The sequence below is a fragment of the Suncus etruscus genome, chromosome 9, assembly GCF_024139225.1.
Source record: "Suncus etruscus isolate mSunEtr1 chromosome 9, mSunEtr1.pri.cur, whole genome shotgun sequence".
NCBI classification, from domain to species: Eukaryota; Metazoa; Chordata; class Mammalia; order Eulipotyphla; family Soricidae; genus Suncus; species Suncus etruscus.
In genome coordinates, this window is record NC_064856.1 from 27745142 (window position 1) to 27767181 (window position 22040).

The 22040-nt window shown below is 44.2% G+C and overlaps 1 protein-coding gene across 1 annotated transcript in view; it reads right to left on the minus strand.

Annotated features, from left to right (window-relative positions):
• Positions 1-22040, minus strand: part of SLC13A3 (solute carrier family 13 member 3) — a 72737-nt gene that overhangs the window by 30964 nt on the left and 19733 nt on the right. Inside the window, exons 2-4 of the mRNA XM_049780519.1 lie at positions 12887-13152; positions 10189-10366; positions 1288-1340 (exon numbers count right to left, since the gene is read on the minus strand). Of these exons, the coding sequence (XP_049636476.1) occupies positions 1288-1340; positions 10189-10366; positions 12887-13152 (497 nt within the window). The remainder of the gene's footprint in view (positions 1-1287; positions 1341-10188; positions 10367-12886; positions 13153-22040) is intronic.

Sequence of the window (22040 nt, forward strand, 5' to 3'; positions counted from 1 at the left end):
TAAGAGGACTACACATGGGAAAACTGAGTCCAGGAAGGGGAAAGGGCTTATATTCAATGCACCTGGAACGCCTGAGTCAGAACAGAATGGGGCCCTTCGAAGACGGACAGCTCAAGCTCTGCTTTATGATTGGTAGAGATGTCAGGGCCTGTTCCTTCCCTCTGTGGTTCCCACCTCATTCAAATTCAAGATTATATAGGGAGTTTCGAGAGTGTCACAGGTTCTGCCTGCCCCATGCCTTCTGGCCAAACACTATCTCCTACCAGCTCTCCCCTCCAGCTTTACCAGCTTCCTAGCAGCTTTCAAGCCCTTGTAGACCCACTCATCCCTCCCAAGGAACCCTCTGCTCCTCCAGCTCTCCACCTCTCCCTTCCACTCATTTTAAAAATTGTCCCTCCCCTTCCCAGCATCCTTCCCTGCTTTTCTCTCCTGCATAGCTCCCCTCACCTTCTGTCACACCATGGCTCTGACTCCTGTTTCCACCTCCAGTCTCTGAAATGTGACTTTCCTAGTGCAGGGTGTTGATGCTAAACAACCCTGGGACCCACAATTTCTGGCTCATCCTCAGCTTTCTGAAAGAAACCTGACTCATGTCCCACAATTCCCTGACCAGACTCATCTAACTGCCCACGGTTTCCTCCCCACTCAGTTGAGAAAATGTCACTACTAATGAGTGCTGACACCTGCTTTATGAACATTTGGTCCTTCAATCTCCAAACACTCCTCTTGGGGTGGGTCCTTGAATCACATGCAGTAAGTAGTCAAGGCAAACTGATCTCAGAGACTCTAGAATTTGTCCAAACCACCCAGCTGTTAAATGGCAGAGCCAGAGTTCAAGATCAGGATTGTGTCTCTAAACCCCTACGGCCCCAAAGAATACCAAAGGCAGATGGTGCCTTGAGAAGTAACAGGCTTCCAAAGCCCAAACTGCCTGGATTGTCAGCTTTTCACGAGGTACCTTGACTTGACCTAGCCCCAGGCCTGCTTTTCTTCTTTCCTCCTTAATCATCATAGAGTTTGTTTTCTCTTGTTCTTCTAGCCCTCCTTTCAGACTCCCACCCAGAGGATCTGGACTAGATGTCTTTCCTTGCCCTTTCCAAATGTACATCTTTAAAGAAGATCAAAAATCTGTGCCTGAGCTCCAGAGATGGATGGAGAAAACCTGGGCATTAGGCCACTGGGAGGGAAATCCTGGGTGGAAGGGAGATGGTTTGCAGCATTGAATTCTCAGTCAAGGTCTCCTTGGACAAGCACGGGCTCCTCTATGATTTTTCACCAGGAACTCACTCTTCTGTGCTGGCAAGAGACTGCATCTCCATGGGTACGATGTGCAGGCCTCTCTGCCCTGCAGCTAGGAGAAAAAAGGAGGAGGTCTTAGTGGGATGTGATCAGGGAGAGAGTACCCATGTGCTCCCTTGTGGATTCAGTCAACAGCACAACTTCAGGACTCCTTTCTGGCTAAGGATTCTATCCTATCTCTGAACTGAGAAAGAAAAGAGGCATTCAACATTCCATTCTCCAGGATCAGAGCCATAGCACAGCGGGTAAGGCATTTATTTACCTTGTACACAGTTGACCTGGGTTCCATGCTGGGATTGATTCCCAGCATCCCAGATGGTCCCCCCAAGCATTGCTAGGAAGAATTTCTGAGTGTGAGCCAGGAGTAACCTCTGAGAATTGCTGGGTGTGGCCCAAATACAAAACAAAACAAAACAAATAAAGCAAAACAAGAAAACCAACAAAAACAAACAAAAAATTCCATTCTCCTGTCACACCAACCCTTGCTGGAGCTGGTCATGGGCACGTGGGCAGTGTCTAATGCTGCTTTCCAGCCCTTATCAAGTCTGTGCTTACTTATCCACTGTCAAAATCATGATGGGAAGTTCCAGTAATGAGTAGTAATGGGAGAGCAGAAAGTGACTCACATTGTCCATTTATTCACTGAGTATGTATCCACTGAGTATTGCCATTGAGATGAGCCCGGACACATGTAAACAAAACATGGCTCCCATGTCCATGAAGGTGATTTTACAGATAATAAATGAATAAAGATATGTCAGGATGTGATGGAGATGATGATGAGAATAAAACTGGGAAATGGGGGTGGGAGGTACTTTCAGAGTTGCTGTAGTGGGTGAAGGCACTGTCTGTATCAGATAACTGAGAAAATGGTAAGAACCAATAACCTCTGGTCTGAGACCACCTGGGTGAGTCTTAGGGAAGCCCTGGGAAGAGGGTGTTAGGATAATAGGAACAGCATGGGCAAATGCCCTGTGGCAGGAAACATGGCAGAGTAGAGGACTTGGGGAGAATCCAGTGCACCAACAGAGTAATGAGTGGGGGCGGGGGTTGGGCAGCAGCAGGGACTTGGGGGAATCTGGGCAAAATGACCGTATGCCAGAGAGAAAAGAGAGGGAGGGAGGGAAGAAGGAAGTGAGGAAAGGAGGGAGGGAGAAAGAAAACAGGGAGGGAGAAAGGAAGGGAGGAAAGGGGGGAGGGAAGGTGAGAGGGAAGGGAGGAAGTAGAGAAAAGAAAGGAAAATGAGAAGAAAAGAACCCAGAGGAAAGTGGATACTAACAAGAAACATGGGTTACTTTCATGAAAACAATGTCCTGATTTCCTGAATCAGCTCCAGATTCACATGTTGCTTTCTTGCTGGACATGAGGAATCTGACAGCCCAGTAGCCTCAGACTAAGCTACTCAGCCACAATAAGAACTATCTTGTGCTGTCTCAGTGTACAAGCAGACATCACACAAAATACCAAGTGTCCCGCCACTTGCTAAACAAATACCTATTACTTCTTTACCCAAAGATAAAGTGACTCCTTGATTGCACTGAAAATGGAGTGAACCCCAGTTTCCTGAGTTCCCTGCCCTGTACCCAAGGTTCCACTTCCAAAGATGTCATATCTAATGCCTCTTTTGGAAATGACAGTCTGCTGTGTGTGTTCAGGTGACTGCATGGTGCTGACTCCACCTAATCATTGCTAGTGTGCTCTTGGGAATCTTCTGCCATATGAACAGGGAGAAAGACTGAGGCCACAGCTTCAGCTCTCCTATGCCTCTGTCCATGGTTTGGGGCAGCTCTTCCTCTTCCACTCTGGCCTGTTCCTTCCCTGCATGAGTCCAGAATGCTGACCATCACAGTCGCCATGCCCAGGATTGATCTGGCTCACTGACCCCAGGGATCTTCAGGTTCAAAGTCAAATCAGGTCTCCATGGACAGATACATAGGGTGATGCTACGACGCTGGGGCCAGGCCCATGCGCAAAAAGGAGGCCAGAGGCCAGGGCACTGAAGCAGGGAGTGAAGGGCTATTAATAAGACACTAATGTGGGTGGCACCCTCTCCCTGGGGGGATCTCTGACCCATGGATGCCCAAGGCTTCATCCTCTGACTTACTCTGTATTCTTCCTACCTGGGCTGGGATCAAGCCTGTCACCCAGCATTCAATGTCCTCAGTGAGTTTCCCAACATCACTGGACTGACCCAAGGCTACAAGCTGGAAATACTTGTGTAGCCAGGAATATGAGGACTCGCCAGGAATAAAAGACGGGAAAAGGAAACCTTCAATGCCTATGTGAGGGCCAGCATGTGCTTGTCAGCTTGCACTTGCCTTGTACACAGCCAACCTGTGTTCAATTCCTATCATCCCATATGTTCCCCCAGGTATGGCAAGCAGTGATTCCTAAATGCAGAGCCTGCAGTAATTAACCCCTGAGTCTCATTGGATATCACCCTCATTTAAAATTTTTCTTAAGGGCTGGAGAGATAGCATGGAGGCAGGGTGTTTGCTTTGCATGCAGAATGACAGTGGTTCGAATCCCGGCATCCCAAATGGCCCCCTGAGCTTGCCAGGAGTGATTTCTGAGCATAGAGTCAGGAGTAACCCCTGAGCATTGCTGGGTGTGACACAAACCCCCCCCAAATAAAATTTTTCTTAAAAAAGAAAATTCTCTCCACAGATTAGTGATCAAACCAAAGCTCATTCTAAACATTATTTTCCTAGAATGATAATAGTAAAGTCAAAGAAAATGAAGTTTAAAAATAAGCCATAAGAAGGTCAAGGTGTTAGGTGCTTTTAACCATTTACTCAGGCTCACCCTGTTCTTCCTCTAACCCCAGTGACCCAAATCATCATGTGGAATTTGGCCAGTGGAGCAAAGTCCCAAAGATCCTGGATCCATCAACCAGAAGCCACTGGCTGGTTAGTTGCTGATGCTTACATAAGGACTTCTCCAAATAACCCCAGCCCCCATATGAAGTTGGGAGAGCTGAGAGCTTTTACCTGCAGCAGTCTTGGAGTTAGCCAGTGGCTGTTATATTCTCTTTTCACCTGGAGAAACTGAGACTCAGAGAGGTGGGTTATGGTCAGGAATAGAATGACTCAATAGGATTGTGACAGTCAGGCTTGTTTCCAGACTTGAAAGTCACTTTGATTTCAAAGGTACCTTATCAAAGATCTCATCAGGTCTAACCTGGAACTGCTCAGTCTAGTAGTAAACCAAATCTAGGTCTGATCCATAACTGCTTACTCTAGCAGTAGACCTAATCTAGGTCTGAACTGGAACTGTATCCAATGAGGTAAAGAATACCACAGTGAAGGTAAAGGATTCCCCAAGTCACTAAATTCATGAAGCACTCACCACAACCTACATGGTCAGTTTTACTGTCCTAGTTCAATGGATGCAGAACTGAAGTTCAGAATGGGCCGTGGCTGGTTCATTTCTTCATAAATTCTACACATTGACTGAACACTTCCTAGGTGCCGAACAGTTCCTAGGTCAACGAGATGACCACAGATAACATGGGGGTCAGCAGCTTTCAGCAACAACAAGAAAGAATAACAACAACAAGAAAGAATAACACATATACATACAAACATATGCATATATGATCGAGTTTCCAGAAAAGGGAGAAAAAAGATGATGCACAAATTATTCATGCAAGCTAGGTTTGTGGGTGCCATAGGATGAAAGGTTCTCTTTCTGGCTTCCTCCCAATTTCTGGGAATCCTAGGGTTCAAGTTTAAATGTTGTACAATGGAGGAACCAGACCTGGGTGCCAGTATTTCCCAACCCCAGAAGTGATGCTAGGAAAGAGAGGAGCCTTCCTGGGTTGAGAAGGAAAGGATGAAGTTCCTAGCAGGATGCTTTGAAAAATGACATCAAAGGCAGTCTTGAAGGGAAGATCTGGTCAGCACAACAACCTCATAGTCAGAAAAAAGCAGAGTGTGAGGATTTAGCACCCAAAGACTATATGCCTGAACCTTTGGGCAAATCTGTCACCCTAGGGACCTTGCTTCCTTCTTTCTGAGGTGGGCTTCTGATCAGGCCTGTACCCCCATGTTCATAGTCCCTGGAATTTCTGAGCTCAGTAAAGGACAGAGTTACAAAGAAACTGAAGCAGGCAACTGTCCAGGAGAAAGCACCATGGAGGTCTTCTTCAGTAATTCTGACTTGCCATTTCCTGGGCATGGTGCTTCTAACCACCAGCTGCAGTGCAGAGCTCAACAGCTCATCAACTCACTAGGTTCTTTGGGGCAAGTTGCCTTATCTCAGTCTCCTTGTCTGTAAAATGGGCAAACCTTTTCCATAAACAAGTTGTAAACAAGTGAGCTACCAAGTAAGAAAGTCTTATTTCAGTAGCTGAGGTTGGACCTTCAGAACCTGGTTCCAGTTCGTTCAATTTTTAGCCACCCGCCTCCAGGACAGGGGACAGAAACCAGGCAAAAGGGAACATTTCTCTTTGCATTGGAATCAGCTGATCATTAACCAAGTCCAGCTCTCTGATCCCACCGTCTGCAAGCCCAGTGGCCACTCCTACCTCCCAGGGTTGCCTGCTCCCATATCCTGCAGCATTACCCCCAAGATTCTGAGGGTTTGCTTTGTATCTTATACTGTGTGGGGCCCTGGGCAAGTCCTTTCCCCTTCCTGAGTCTCAGATTTTTCATATATAGATTTGACTTTCAAACCTCAAGGGTAGAGGGCACAGATCCTTGGAGAAAAGTCTTGAGTGGGATTAGTGAGAGTTTGAAGAATAAAGTTAAAAAGTGTCTCTACTGTCACCAGCCCGATTCCAAAGGCCAGAGCAGCAGTTCTGAAATGCTGGGATTTGGGCACTTACTTGACCCTCCTTCTGTAGTTCTTCTTTAACTTTAAGTGAGGTCAATGCTAGCTCCAACTCACTTAGAAATAAAATGTGAAGGAAATGCTTAGCATCACATAAGCGTTTTTTCCACATCTCTACCTGTGTTTCGAGTGCTCAGTGTAGAAGACAGATAAAGAGGGGGTGACTGGGGGAGGCAGGGAGGAGGAACAGAGCTAACATTGTTAGTGTCAGCCTAGGGAGAAAGCCATGCACATCTCATGAAGCTATGCAGCTCTGAGGAAGCACATGGAAACAAGCTAGTATTATGGACCAAAGAAAACCTGAAGGAAGATGTTTTACATTTCTAAATGGATGGAAAAACTCACCAGAATAGTGTGTTGCAACATAAAAGTTATATGAATACTAACTTTAGCATGTCAATAAAAAGCTCTTGGCACACAGTTCATGGATGTTTTCTTTCTCTAAAAAAGAAGGTGCCAAATATTGACTGTCTGGCCATTTTCAGGGAACATTTGCCAACTCCTGCTATGTAGCATCTCTTCCCTTCCCTTCCATGTGGGACCTTGACCTTGCCTAGATCCTGGTTTTGCTGCTCTATCCCCAGTGTCATGAACTGTGGACACTCCACTTCTCCTCCCTACATCTCATCAATAAAGCTCATTCTCAGTTTCCAGTACCGTTGTAGAAATAAGATAAGCAAGATCCCGTAATTCAAGAAAAGGAAATAATTGTACCACAGTAAATTAAGTTCCTACATAGCATGTGAATTTGTATGCAAACTTTATATATATATATATGTACATATATATACACACAGATATATATATATATATATAAAAGGTCCTCAAAACATCAATTTTGTTCTAATTTTTCATGTGCTTGGTTGGTTTTGGTTTGGAGGTGATACCTGGTGGTGCTTAGGTCCTACTCCTGGCTCCATGTTCAGGGATCACTCATGGTAGGTCTTAGGGGACCATCTGGGGTGGCAGGGATCAAACTATGGTCAGCGGCATATAAGACAAATACCCTACCTTCTGTAATATCTCTCTGGTCCTAATTTTTTGTTTGAAATGAGATTAATGAATAAATGAATGAGATGATAAATGAATGAATTTTTGTTTGAGATGGCATGGGTTCAAACCAAGGGCTGATAAAAAAGAAGCATGTGCTATACCATTGGGCAACTTTCCTGACCTATATAATGTCATTATTGTTGTTGTTGTTGTTGTTGTTCTTTTTGTTTTTTGGGTCACACCCAGCAGTGCTCAGGGGTTACTCCTGGCTCTACGCTCAGAAATTATTTCTGATAGGCTAGGGGAACCATATGCCGGGATTCAAACCACTGTCCTTCTGCATGCAAGGCAAATGCCCTACCTCCATGCTATCTCTTCAGCCCCATCGTTTTGTTCAACTTTCTTTTATTACAAGAACCTGTCAATGACAATAAGTGGAGACTCTCATATTTACACAAAATACCTGGGCACCCATAATTCATGGTGTCACAGATAGTGTTCATAGCTGGGGTAAAGGACCAGAATTCCTAGGGGTGGATCTGACCTTTATCTCCAATTATGTGCCTTCCATGTTTGGGAGGTTATTCTTTATTCAGTTCCATGTAGGGACAGAATTCTGAAACAGTTCCCCACTCTACACCATGACTAAGGAAGAATTGACATTGGGGAAAACTCGCTCCACTACACACACATATATTTTGTTAAAGCTCCCTTTGAAAAAAGAAAGGCACTGAAGTGAAGGGGATGTGACAGCCACTTGGCAATTAAGAAGGAAAGACAATGGATCAAATGCCAATCATGGGGAATTGCTTCTGAACTGAGTCAGAACAGCCATTGTCCCCTGCTGATACTGAGAAAAATAAATGCTCTTTTTTAGCCACTGGAGACCAACTGGGACTGAGAGCAGCCTCTGGAACCAGACTGCCTGTATGAAAAGCCAAGCCCTAGTTTCTATGTGGCTCAGGGAAGTCACTTCTCTCTGAAAGTGTTTTATTTTCATCCTTTGGATATAGCATTTTCTGTCTCTTGCACAAGTTTCCTCCTCTTTCACTTACTGATTTCTTCTTTTCTTTTTTGGGTGGGATGGGTCACACCTAGTGGTGCTCAGGGGTTTACTCCTGGCTCTGTGCTCAGAAATTGCTCCTGACAGGCTCGGGGATGCGGGAATCGAACCCAGCTCCATCCAGGATTGACCGCGTGCAAGGCAAACACCCTCCTACTGTGCTATTACTCCAGCCCCTCGTTTATTGATTTCTTTTGCTCTTTCCATCTCCATATTCTACTCTTACCCTATCCATAGCCAACCAGTCTCATGTGCTTCAATTGGAGCATTTTTGCCAGTTTAACTTCCTGCAGTATGGTTGGTCATTTTGTTGTATATTGGGTTCTGCATATCCACTGGCTTCTCTTCTGCAATCACAACTATGTTTCATGCATTCTGTTTCTATAGCTCTGGATTCCTCTGATTCTTGGCTCTTCCAAATAGTACAGAGCTTGTGGTTTGCATACCCACACTTTTCCTTCGCCTTCCAGGGATGGCCACTCCATTACAGTTCACACTGTCACACCTGTCCCTTCAGGAATTTGTCAGAATTTCTGAGGTATTAGCACCAAACAGTCAAAGCACCACATTGCAGGGTCTCTATACATGAAGTCTGGTGAAATATTTGTGCAAAGGCTAATTCACACCACAGTCTCTCTGACAGAGTACAACTCTCCAATCCCCTTCAAAACCATCATCCCACTAGTACCCCTGCTCCTGCAATACTGGGCAGAAACAACAGCTTTTCCATTGGTGACAATCTGATACAAGTAGACCACAACGTTGTTTCAATTTGCTTCTTTTCTGACTGTTATGGAACAGCTCTTCAGATGCTTTAAAAATGGCAACTATCCCCAGAATGCAAAAACATTGATTTGAAAGGATATATGCTTTGTTATCACCACACTTAGTACATAACAAATATATGGGAAACAATCCAAATGTTCAAGTACAGACAAATGGATTAAGAAGCTATGATATGGGGCTGGAGAGATAGAACAAAGGGTAGGGCATTTGCCTTGCATGCAGGACAGTGGTTCGAATCCCATCATTCCATGTGGTTGGTTCCCTGAGCCTGCTAGGAGTGATTTCTGAGCATAGAGCCAGGAGTAACCCCTGAGTGCTGCTGGGTGTGACCCAAAAAACAAAAACAAAAAAAAGTTGTGATACACACACACACACACACACACACACACAATGAAATACTATGCAGTTCTAAGAAAGAATGAAGTCATGCAATTTACAGCAACTTGAATGGAACAAGAGAATCTTATGCTACATGAAGTCAGTGAGAAAGAGATAGATACAGAATGATTTCTCATATAAGGGACTAAAGATACATAGCAAGGGTGCAACAGAGATCCAAAGGCAACATAATGGGGCCGGAGAAGTGGTGCTAGAGGTAAGGTGTTTGCCTTGTAAACGCTAGCCAAGGAAGGACCATGGTTCGATCCCCCCAGTGTCCCATTTGGTCCCCCCAAGCCAGGGGCAATTTCTGAGCACTTAGCCTGGAGTAACCCCTGAGCATCAAATGGGTGTGGCCCAAAAAGCAAAAACAAAAACAAAGGCAACATAACTGGAAAACTCACAATTGAGTTTGGGAGTAGCTGGGAGGGAGAAAGGGGAACTGGGGTCCTTGGGAGAGTGAAGGGGAACACTCATAATGTGTGTAATGTTGGAATTACGTTCATAGAATTCATACATAATTCATAGAACCTATTATTAATAGCCCTGTAAACCACAGAATCTCAATTAAAATACTTTGTGAGTGTGTTTTGTTTTGGGGCTACATCAAGCAGTACTCAGGAGTTTTCCCTGGCTCTGTACTCAGGAATTACTCCTGGTGGTACTCAGGAGACCATATGAGGTACTGGAAGTTGAATTCACGTTGGCTATGTCCAAGGCAAATGCCCTACCTGCTGTACTATTGCTCCAGCCCCTAAATTCAAATAAAAAACTGTTATCAAACACTTGGCACATAAGTAGATGATTGACCCCTGAGTTCTTCACCCCTCTCCCACAGCCCTCCCCTCACCTTCACTCTCTTCATTCTCCCTGGGAGGGTCCTTCTGTGCCTCCTTCTGACCGAAGAGGCTCTTGAGCACGGCGCTGCCAATGGGAAGCATCATAGCAGTGGAAGCGGTGTTGCTCAGCCACATGGACAGGAAGGAGGTGGTCACCATCATGCCCAGGATGAGCCTGGAGCAGAGAGAGTTAGAAGTGAATCCAGAACAAGGTTCGAGGTACAGATGTGACGAGCTGGTTGTCTCTGAGGAATCTGGGCCTCTCAGATGAAGAATAGGCCTAGGGCGGGATAGGTAGAGGGAATGTCTGCCCCCCTCTCACCGACCTGTAATAAATTTCAAGAAACTGGATCCATGAGTTGAAGCCAATTAATTATGGTACCCAGTGCAAAAATGGTTTCCATGTCACTTATCCTCTGGAATTTTTTCTCCCTTGTCCCCAGAACCTTACAGGTTCCTTCTATAGAGTAAGATTGCTTTAGTTTCATACCAAGAATTTCCACCAATAAAGGTCTCCCTTCCCCATCACCTCCCATTATTACCAGCCACCCTGCTCAAAGTCTTTCACCAAAAACCTCAGCCTTGATGGCCCCTCCTGCCAGCCCAGTGTACCCACCTCTCTTCCTCTGAATTGTCCTTTTGCAGATGTTTTTAAATGGAGCTATTTGTCTACTAGGAACTTGATGGTATGATGTGGAATCTAAGTGGACTTTTTTTGTTTTGTTTTTTGGGCCACACCCAGTGATGCTCAGGGGTTACTCCTAGCTATGTGCTCAGAAATTGCTCCTGGCTTGGGGGACCATATGGGACACCGAGGGATTCAACCGCAGTCCCTCATAGTCTAGCACTGGCAAGGCAGATGCCTTATCTCTTGCACCACCACTCCGGCCCTAAGTGGACTTTTTAAATTCGAAATAAGCCCAAAGCTTGCAATCCCCACTAGCAATTGAATCAATCTTGCCTTTTCCTCTCACTTTGATGTCAGATTGATCATCATTGCAGTAAAAAAAAAAAAAAAAAAAAGATGCACTTTGGAACCAGGATCTTTGTAACTTTGTGTTTGGCAGGAGCCCCACCTGTCCTTTCATGTCAAAGGTAACCGGAGCTCCTAATCCATTTAGCACTAGTTTTCTAATCCACTTGGCGCTCTTATTCCAATTGGGGCTCCTGAGACAGCTTTAGCAGGACAAAATCACATCTAGTTGGGCAGAGGTCTGGGCACAGGGCAGGGCTAGAAACCATGAGGTTAGTCAGAACCATCTTCTTCATCATTGCACACCTTCCCTGTTTCACTTCCAACCATCCCGTCTCAACCACTCAAGCTGCCTCCCAGCCCTGCCTCTTAAGAGGAAGTAAGCACACAGCCTCCTTATTCTCTTTATCCTCTGCTCCCCAGAATGCAACCCAGAGGAGCTTCATACAAAAAGAAATCTGCTCATTTTATTCCTTACCTTTAACTCTCCAAAGCAAAGGTTCACAACCAGAGAGCACATGGGTATAATTCAGGAAGGAAATCGGGAGCCTTGGGGCTGAGAGGCATCAATATTTTCTAACAGCTAATAGAAATAAGGCATTTCCTTCAGTGAGACATGCAGACAGGGAGACAAGCTCAGTCATGTCCAAAGTGCCTGTGACTTATTCTCCAAGAAAGATGTTTTCATCTCACTTCAAGATAGCCGCAGACTCTTTGAACTATCATTGATATCCAGAATGTCTACAAAGCAAGTCAGGGGGCTAGAATGTGGCTCAAGTTGAAGAGCAGGCACTGGACATGTGTGAGGTACTAGGCTGAATCCCTGGTACCAGATGGCTTCTTGAACACACTGAGAAAGGCCTGGGTGAGAACTATGGCCATAGGGGCCTTCAATCACCATGGGGTGGCCCCCACAATAATGATGACAAAAAGAAAAAAGCTATTGACTTCTTTCTGTTTGTCATGATGGCAACAAAGGTTGTAGACACATGTTACCATTCACTCATATGGACAATTTCAAACAATTACTTGCTTAACTGAATGTTTTCCCTATTTTTATGGCTGCTGTTGTAGGTGCTTCATATACAGGAAAAAAAATATTCTGAAACTGAGAAAGCACAGGGCTTAAGTCACATGTCTTGCATGTGGTCAACCACAGTAAACACTAAGGGATTCCCAGAGTTTTACTAGATGTGGGTTAGGTACAGCTCTGCTCTCTCCATTCCTTGCATTAAATTGCCACCTAGTTAGTCATGATTTTCCAGGAGGGGCCCCTGGGTCTCATGAACACCACTTGAGAAATTAACACCCTTAAGAATTATCCTGGGAAGGATCCCTTAAGATTCACCAAATTGCAAAACAATAACAAAAATGACTAGGGAGTTATTATAGCAGGCAAGACATTTGCCTCATATATGGCTGACCTGAGTTTGATCCCCAGAACTACATATGGCTCCCTGAACTTGCCAAGAGTTGAGTAGGATAAGCCTTGAGTACTTCTAGGTGCTAGCACTTCTAGCACTTTGAGAAGTGCCCAGACCAGTCACATGCCCACAAATAAGGACCCCTGAGCTCGTGAATGAGAAATAAAAATGTAGAGAACATATGTGCTGCATTTGTCTGCCTGGATGCTCCAACCAAGAAGAGTGAGACTAGGGTTCTGAGAGAGAAATTGAGTCCCTCTAGCTGCCCAGTGCTAGATCGCCCTTTATTGGGCCTTACCTGACAGGCTGGACCCCGATGACCATCAGGATCCGGAGGGCAATTCGACGGTGTAGATTCCACTCCTCGATGGCGCTGGCCATGATCAGGCCACTGAGGAAGAGGAAGTTGGTGTCCACAAAGTACTGGGGGCAGACCTTGCTGGAAGGCAGGATGCCCAGGAAGGGGAATAAGACGATGGGCAGCAGGGCTGTGACTGTCAGGGGCAGGGCTTCTGTGCACCAGTACACAGCCATGAGCAGGATGACAAAGAGGCAGCGGCCTTCCTGCAGGGAAGAGGTGGGCTCAGGGGATACTGCAGGCAAGGGACAGAAAGGGGAGGGACCCTGGGCAAGGCCATATCAAGAAACCCCTGTTCAGGGAGGCAATGGAGAGGATAAAATCACAAGGTTTTGATCCTGTGCAGCTAGGGATGACTATCTGACTCAAGTTGACTGTTAGAAGATGGAATGACATGATCCAGGATGAGTGGAACAGTGAACACAGTTTGATAGAAGATTCCAGAAAATTCTGGAAGGAAAACAGGGAAATGAGACAGAGAAGAAAGGCAATTCAGAATAACTTGAGGACAAAATAACCACAAGGTATAGTAGTATAGGGTGCTCAATTCTAATAAGAGGACTGGGAGACAGAGACCTAAAGAAAATTCCAGAAAATTCTGGAAGGAGAGAAGAGAAATGAAACAGAAAAGAAAAGCAATACAGAGTAACTTGAGGACAAAACATAATCTGAGGGGCTCAATCCTGATAGAAAGACTGGAGATAGAAGGTCTAAATAAGCATTTTTCAATCTTTATAATCCTGCAGACAAGCACCTGTCCTGCATAAGGGTCCATAGAACAGCACTAAAGTGGTTGACAGTAATTTTTAACTTTTTCACACCTTTGGGCTGGCACCAGTCCATGGACCACTAGTTGAAGAGCACTGGTATAAATTCTCTGTCAGGTTCATTTCCCTTGAAGGCAAGGACTCAGGGCTATCTATTTCTCAACTCTTGGGTGCCACTGGTGGAGGGTTGATTCTGAAAGCATTTGCTCCTCAGCCTTCCCTGTGTGTAGCCAGAGGAAACACTTACGCAGAGCAACTTGGAAACAGATAGAAGCTATTGGTCCTTCTGAAATGTGAATGCCAAGGAGCCTTAGGGAGCAGAAGTAGCAACAGCCATGTCCTTCCCCTGCCCCACAAGTGCATGTTTTATAAATAGTGATAATGAGTAACACCTACTGAACTAAGTACCAGGTACAACACATGCTTCACCACACCCCAGTAGCACTGGTATGATCCTATGTGTGTGTCACTGAGTTCAAGGAGATCAGAACAAAGGCTGAGCAGAACAAGATGCTCTGCTTCCAGAACCAACACTCTTAACCCAGAACCCTGGGTTATTATCAGCTACACTAGAATCTACTCAAGGCAATTTAAAAGACTCAAAGAAATTTGGATTTGGGGTTCAGAAAAATGCTTTTGTGAGTAAAGGCACCTATGTTGCAAGCAGGAGGCCCTAAGTTGTATACCCAGTGCTACCTACATTAGCATTGCTACTAAGCCTGTGAGATCCCCGTGACCAGGAGCAGAACCCTCAACAAACATATGTGGGAACCCTACTGTGATCCTCAGTAAACACTATGACCAATAATGTGTACAAGCACTATACGAAAGGGCTGTCTTCCCAGTGAGCACATGCGCAAATCGCAACAAAATATGAGGTCTTGGCTCACACCTCAGCCAAGTGTGTGTGTCACAATTGAATGTGTAACTCCCAGAGAGGAGCCTGGCTAAGAGTATGTCATGCCTTGGGCATGTCAACTCAACAGCAGTACTGATGGGAAGGAGAAGGAAGGTGCACACTGAAGCCATGATAGCCAGGCATGGGATAAGAGGAGGAACCACACAGGAGCATAGGGTGAGGGAATGTTCTAGACCAGTGGTCGGCAACCTGCGGCTCGCAAGCCACATGTGGCTCTTTACACTTTTAATTTGGCTCTTCTGTGTGCCAGGCAGCCGCTCCTGGAGTCAGGACTCTGTTCCTAGCCTGTCAGTGCGCGCCCTGTGTGGCTCTCAAAATAAATTTCAATGGTGATTTTGGTGAGATTTGGCTCAGTTGAAAAAAAAGGTTGCTGACCACTGTTCTAGACCTAGATGAGGAAAGTGGGTCCACAGAGACATTCGCACACAAAAATTTGCCAAACCATCTTTCTCTATGCAAACAGGGATACAATAACAATGTCCTCACTTCTAATATACCTCTGTCCCTATAAGCAATAAAAATAGTTTGGGGGCCGGAGAGATACCATGGAGGTAAGGCATTTGCCTTGCATGCAGAAGGACAGCGTTTCAAATCCCGGCATCCCATATGGTTCTCCGAGCCTGCCAGGAGCGATTTCTGAGCATAGAACCACCAGGAGTAACCCCTGAGCGCTGCCAGGTGTGACCCAACCCCCCCCCAAATAAAAATAATGTCATTGTGTGGGGGTGAAGGCACATCTGGTGGTAGTTAAGGTACACTCCTAGTATCCTAGTAGTGCTTGGGAGTTCATACACAGTGCCAGGTTGGCTGCATGCAAAGTAAGTGCCTTACCCCCTACATAATCTCTCAGGTACAATAAATATCGTCTTGTTACTAAAATGACCCCTGTCTGAATAAAATGACTAACCATTTGACCTTGCATTCCTATGCTCTCTCAAGGCAACAATCTTTGTGCTCCAGTAAACTCTGTCTTGGAGGGAAGGTGTCCTAGCTGGTGCTATTTAATGTTTCTTACTTCGTTTTTTGAGGAGGGCACACCTAGCAATGCTCAGAGTTTTCTCCTGACTTTGCACTCAAGAATTAGTCTTGGCAGTAATGGGATGCCAGGTGTCAAATCTGTGTTTACTATGTGCAAGACAAGCTCTTACCAATGTACTCACTGTACTATTGCTCTGACCCCTGATCCTCACTTCCTATGCATGGTGGTCTTTTTTGACTTTATACAGTGTCTACAGGGCACTGAACTGGATTTTATCCTGCCAGAATATGTCCTCAGCCACATGGGTAAGCTAGGTGGCCAACACTAGGACCCGTCTTCTGGTGGACAAGGATAATAACAGGAGATTACCAAGGTGGTTTCTCATTCAAGTGGAAGAGACTGCTGGCAGGATTTGGCAGGGTAATGAAAAGCTGAATTCTGGTGTGGGTTCTACAGTGGTCCTAGCCACTTTGCTGAGGATATGTTGTAATATGTGTGGCACAGAGATAAGTGTGCCAGTCCAGTTGTTTCCCAATAGTGGAAGAATGAAAGAGAGGGTGCCATTCATTGAGAGAAGGAAGACCCTTCTTCATTCCCACTGCCATATCAATTTCTCAAACCTTAAAAAAAATCTTGAGATAATACTGGGCATTTCCAAAACCATTTGGCTTTTGCCTCATGGAATTTAGGATTCTTTACCATCACGAAGAAATTTCTGTACAATAAATCCCATTTTACCTTTTGTTGCTTATGCCTTGGGTAGAAATTACAACCTGAGACTTCTGTACTCTTTTTTTTTTGTTTGTTTGTTTGTTTGTTTTTTGTTTTTGGGCCACACCCGGCGATGCTCAGGGGTTACTCCTTGCTGTCTGCTCAGAAATAGCTCCTGGCAGGCACGGGGGACCATATGGGACACTGGGATTCGAACCAACCACCTTTGGTCTTGGATAGGCTGCTTGCAAGTTAAACGCCGCTGTGCTATCTCTCCGGGCCTGGCTTCTGTACTCTTTTCTTCTAAGATCTTCTTTGACATACTTTTATATCTTTATATTTAAGTCACAGATCTATGATGAGTTCATTTCTGTATGTGGCGTCAGCTAAATGCCCAATTTGTTTCTGAATTCCCAGTTTCTCCTGTATCATTGGGACTGCCCTTCACTCCCACTGAACCCCTTTAGCATCTTTCTCCAAGGATCACTTAACCACATATAAAAAGGTCTATTTCTGCATTTTTTATTTTGTTTTATTGGTTTATGTGTCTGCCTTAATGCTACTCACACTGTTTGGGTTACTGAAGCTTTGCCATTTATTTTGCAAATAGGAAAGGAGAGGATCCAAGATATATTTTCTATTTTCTGGATTTTTTTTTTGATTTATCAAGGTGCCTTGAGAGGCAATATAATTTTTGAAACATTTTGGGCAGTAGGTCTATCTTTTAAATAATGTTTTCCTGGGGCTGGAGTGATAACACTTGTAGGTAGGGTACTTGTCTTGCACATGACCGGCACTGGTTCTATCCCTGGCAGTTTATATGGTCCCCCAAACCTGCCAAGAATCACAGAGCCAGGAGTAATCCTGAGCACTGCCAAATATAACCCCCCAAAAAAACAAACAAAAAATAAAAATAAAATAGTACATTTTCTGATCTAAGAACAGGGTTCGGTTTCTATTTGTTTACGACTTCTTTAATTCTGTTCAGCAATATTTTTAGTTTGTTCTTGCATAATTCTTATGCTTTCTTGGTTAATTGCTGAATATTTTGATGATATTATAAATGAAATTATTTCCTTCATTTCCTTTCCAATTGCTCACTATTCGTGTCTTGAAATGTAACTAATTTTTGTGCACTGATTTTTATATCCCGCTATTAAATGAATTCATTTATTCGTTCTGACAGCTCTTTAGGAGAGAAATCATTAGATCTTTAGAACTTTTATTACTCTGCTGAGCAGAAGTGGCAAAGGCAGGCCTTCTTGCCTCAGGCAAAAGCTTTTCAGTTTAGCCACTGATTATGATATTCTCTGTGACTTTTTATATAAGGTATCCAGAATGCTGAGGTTGTTTCCAGCTTTCCTAGTTTGCTGGGTGTTTTTATTATGAGGAGAAGATATAAATGGCCAAAAAGCACAAGAAAAGATCAATAGGGAAATTCAAATTCATGCCAGCTAGCTTCTTCCTTGTTAGGATGGCAGAAAGTATAAAAATGTAAAGTGTTGGCAAAAAATGTGAAAATTTGACACTTGTACATTAATGATGAAAACCAAAAATGACCATCACTATTAAAAAGGTTATGGTGGTTTCTCAAAAGAATTAAAATAGAAGTCCAATATGACCCAGTAATTTCACTCTGGGTGTTTGTTCAAAAAGCTGAAATCAAGGTCTCAGCGAGCTATGTGCATATTCATGTCCACAGCAGCAGTACTCACCAGAGCATTAATGAAATACAAGTGTCTACCTATAGATAAATAGAGAAGCAAGACATGATCCATACATTCAATGAAAGATCATTCGTCCTTGAAAAGGAATGAGGTTTTGACATATGCTACAGCATATGGACATTTTGCTAAGTAAAATAAGCCAAGAGAGAGACAGAAACAGACAGATAGAGATAGAGAAACGTTACCCAGGTAATTAGGGAACATTAAAGATCAAAGGCAACAAAATGAATTCCATTTGCAGGAATTAAAATGACCCCCAAGACTAAAAGCAGATCTGAGCTATGATTTCCATGTTGTTCTTCAAATGAGACGTGAGCATGATGACATATCAGCTCCCAGAGGTTCCCAGTAAGACTGGGACCCAGGTGCCTGCAGAAGTGATGTCTCCACTGACACACCTTTACTAGCAGTAGATCTCTCATTGTTTCACTCTTCCCACTCCCCAGATCAACACCTTGCCATTAAACTCTGCCCCAAGGCATCTTTTGGAGACCCAACCTAAGATGGAAGGCTCTGCAGAAAGGTGACACATTTCCAAAGTAGGATTTAAGGAGCTAGTTTAGAGAAGTAAAGAACTTCTGCTTTCTTGTCTATCCTGAAAACACTTACAGAATTTGAGTCATGAAGAAGGATAACCTTCTCCAGCTGATTTGGAGTTTATCTGAGACAGCCAAGTTATGAGAGCATGAGAGCTAAAGCTCAGACATCATAGACCTTGTCTTCAGCATCCATCCACTTCCAACATCGGTACTGCTTTTATCTACTGCAACCTTTGTAAGCTTGTACTGATATTCCCTTTGTGAGTTTGCACTAAGGTGTGTGTGTGTGTGTGTGTGTGTGTGTGTGTGTGTGTGTGCGTGTGTGATTCTGCTCTGATCCACATGGCTTTCATATCCTCTGTGGGGCATCCTGAGGAACAGGTCCAGATGCACTTTCCCTGTGTCTTCCTTCTATTCAAACACCTTCAGTAGCTCTTTGTGGCTGTATTCCAGATTCTCAGTGTCCCCAGACCACCCTTCCCACCACTCTTCCTCCTCTTGGCCATGTGAGGTGTGGAGCAGTTTTCTAATATCTTGCTCATTCTCTGGACCTTTGACGTGCAGTTCTCTCTGCCTGAACATTCTCTCACTTCCATCCTGGAAGACTTCACTGTTTTCCTTTCCCAACCCCTCCTCACCTGGTTCAGTTCCAATGAAGTTCAAATAGTGCTTCAGCATCCAGACAACCAGCCCGGATTTGACCCTGGGTTATTCTGCTCTAATGACTCCATGCTTCAGGCTGGCCCAGACTCTGTCTCACACTTTTCCTTTCTCCCCTTTTCCAATACTTCCTATTAGAGACTGAATGGTTGCATCTCCCTCAGATTCACAGGATCATGTTCTAACTCTTCAAGTAATCGCATGTGGAGGAAATTGGGAAACCAAGAGATGGATAAGTTGTAAACGATGGGAAGCTCACTCCTCTCAAAGGAAGCGTAACTCCTATGAAGAGACGTGAACATATCCTCTCTGTGTCATAGAGAGATATAATGAAAAAGGTGCCTGTCTGCAGTAGATTCTGTCTCTGGGGAACCTGCTTGGCCAGCGCCCATATCTTGAGCTTTCCAGCCTCCAGCAGGATGAGAGATCTAGCCTGTAGTTGAAACTAGTCCATGGAGCATGGTTATAGCAACTGCACCTGGCATTTTTATGCACTTTTCAGGAAGAGCTCCTTCTTACTAGGCTAAATTCAGATCATTTTTAGTGGGGGATAAAAGGAAAAAGGGAAGAACTAGGGTTTCTCTTCCTGGAACTGCTCTCAGGATCTCACCTCTGATCATTCAATAATCCTCTCCAGGAAGTGTCTGATTTCATTTCCATTTTGCAGAGAGGACAGAGAGACACAGAGAATTCCCCATGACCTCATAGTTAGTATAGTTGTTTTATGGCTCAAACCAAGGCAACCTGGCTCCAGACTATAGGTTCTTATCAGTCATTAATATACTCTACAATACTTGTCACCAAGCCTCTGACATTAAGTGGGGCTCTAGGTTACATGTTAGGGAACACAGAAATGAATCAGACAAAACAAATGGGATCCTTCTCTAGGGAACTGGGGTTCTGAAAGCAGAGGCTAGTTTTCAAAGGTTACCGGGGTATGTGTCTTGTAAAGAAAGAGGAAAGATGGAAAGGCAAGAGGGAAAGAAGGAGAAAACCTGACCAGCTTCAGCACTTGTTTGTGTGAACCCATAACCACAGCATTGATGCATTTTCTTGAGAGATTCAGAGTGGATCTTGTTTTTCTGAATATGAAATTGTGATTTTCCAAATGATCTGTCAAGATGGGAAACATATTTCTCTCAGTGGATGTGCTAGTATTCTGGAGTAAAGGAAACAGTCACTGCTGACCCGAAAGAGTAATCACATTGATAGAATAGCTGGGCCGCAAAGTCAGCAGCCCGGGCCAGAGCTGGGAGGTGGAGCAATGCCCCAATCTGATTTCTTGGCACACTACCCAGGGCCACATGAACGAGTCTCAAAGAAGGCTACTGAAGCCAAACACGCTTTTCCAGAACTGTTTTCCCTCCCACTCCCTCAGAATCCCAGAAATGACCTATGAAGGACTCTGCCAAGACATGTAGTAAACACATTTATTTACTTTGATTTAATCTACTTTCCAAAATAATTAGAGTTTCTCTACACATAGCTTGTAAAATATAATGCAACTCAACTCCTACCCCATGAAAGAGTTGGAAATTCTGCCTATTGCAACCTGCAAAGATTCATCCCATTAAAGATGGCTTCCCCTTTTGCTTCCACATTCACAGCCCCAGTTCCCTAGGGAAGGATTCCCATTTATTTTGTTTCATTCATTTCTGTGTTCCCTAACATGTAGCCTAGTGCCCCACATATTGTCAGGGGCTTGATGTCAAGTATTGTAGAATAAATTAATGAAAGACTCTAATTCTTTGTCATTCCCCCTGAACAGAGGGAAATGGGGAAAGAAAAAAATTTTTAAGATACTCAAAGTTGAGGAGGTCAGGTGGGGGTCAGCTATAGAATCAAATCATTGTACCATAAAGCAGTGTGTTTCCTCTAAGCAAGTTAGGGATGCAAAGGGCTGAGTTGCTAAGGCAGAGAGGAAGACTTCTTCCAGGAGGAGTCGCTCATACCAGATCCTAAAGCATGAAGTTTTTGCAGACTTGGAAGCTCAAACCCTTCACTGCTCAGTAGGCACAAGGACATTTGTCTGTTGTATTTTCCACTGGAGGGGAAATCTCTGGCCTCACAGACAGCACAGCAGATTGGCTTGTCTCTATCAACAGAGAGTTTCATGCTTCTCATGTGTGAGCATGAGCACACATGATGTGTATGACTGTGTGCGTATATATGGGTGTGAGATATTCATGAATAACTCCAGAGTTTAAAACTTCAGGAAATAAAACCTGCTTTCATGAAAGTAACACTCTAACTTAACAGATGACAAGAAAAAACAATAACAGACTCAACTGCAGAGCTGAGGACTTTGAAAGGCCACTAAAGGGATAATCGATGATTTATACCAATAAATCTGACAACCCTTAAGGAAACAAGAAAATGTTCCTGAAAAAACAGAATTCAAGCAATTTTCTTTTCTTTTTTTTTCTTTTTTTTTCTTTTTTTTTTTTTTTTTTTTTTGGTTTTTGGGCCACACCCGGTGATGCTCAGGGGTTACTCCTGGCTATCTGCTCAGAAATAGCTCCTGGCATGCACGGGGGACCATATGGGACACCGGGATTCGAACCAACCACCTTTGGTCCTGGATCAGCTGCTTGCAAGGCAAACGCCGCTGTGCTATCTCTCTGGGCCCTCAAGCAATTTTCTATAAAAAAAAAAAAAAGAAAACAGGGAAGGGAGGGAGGGAGGCAGGGAGAGAAAGAGAAAGAAAGCAAGAAAGCAAGAAAGCAAGAAAGCAAGAAAGCAAGAAAGCAAGAAAGCAAGAAAGCAAGAAAGAAAGAAAGAAAGAAAGAAAG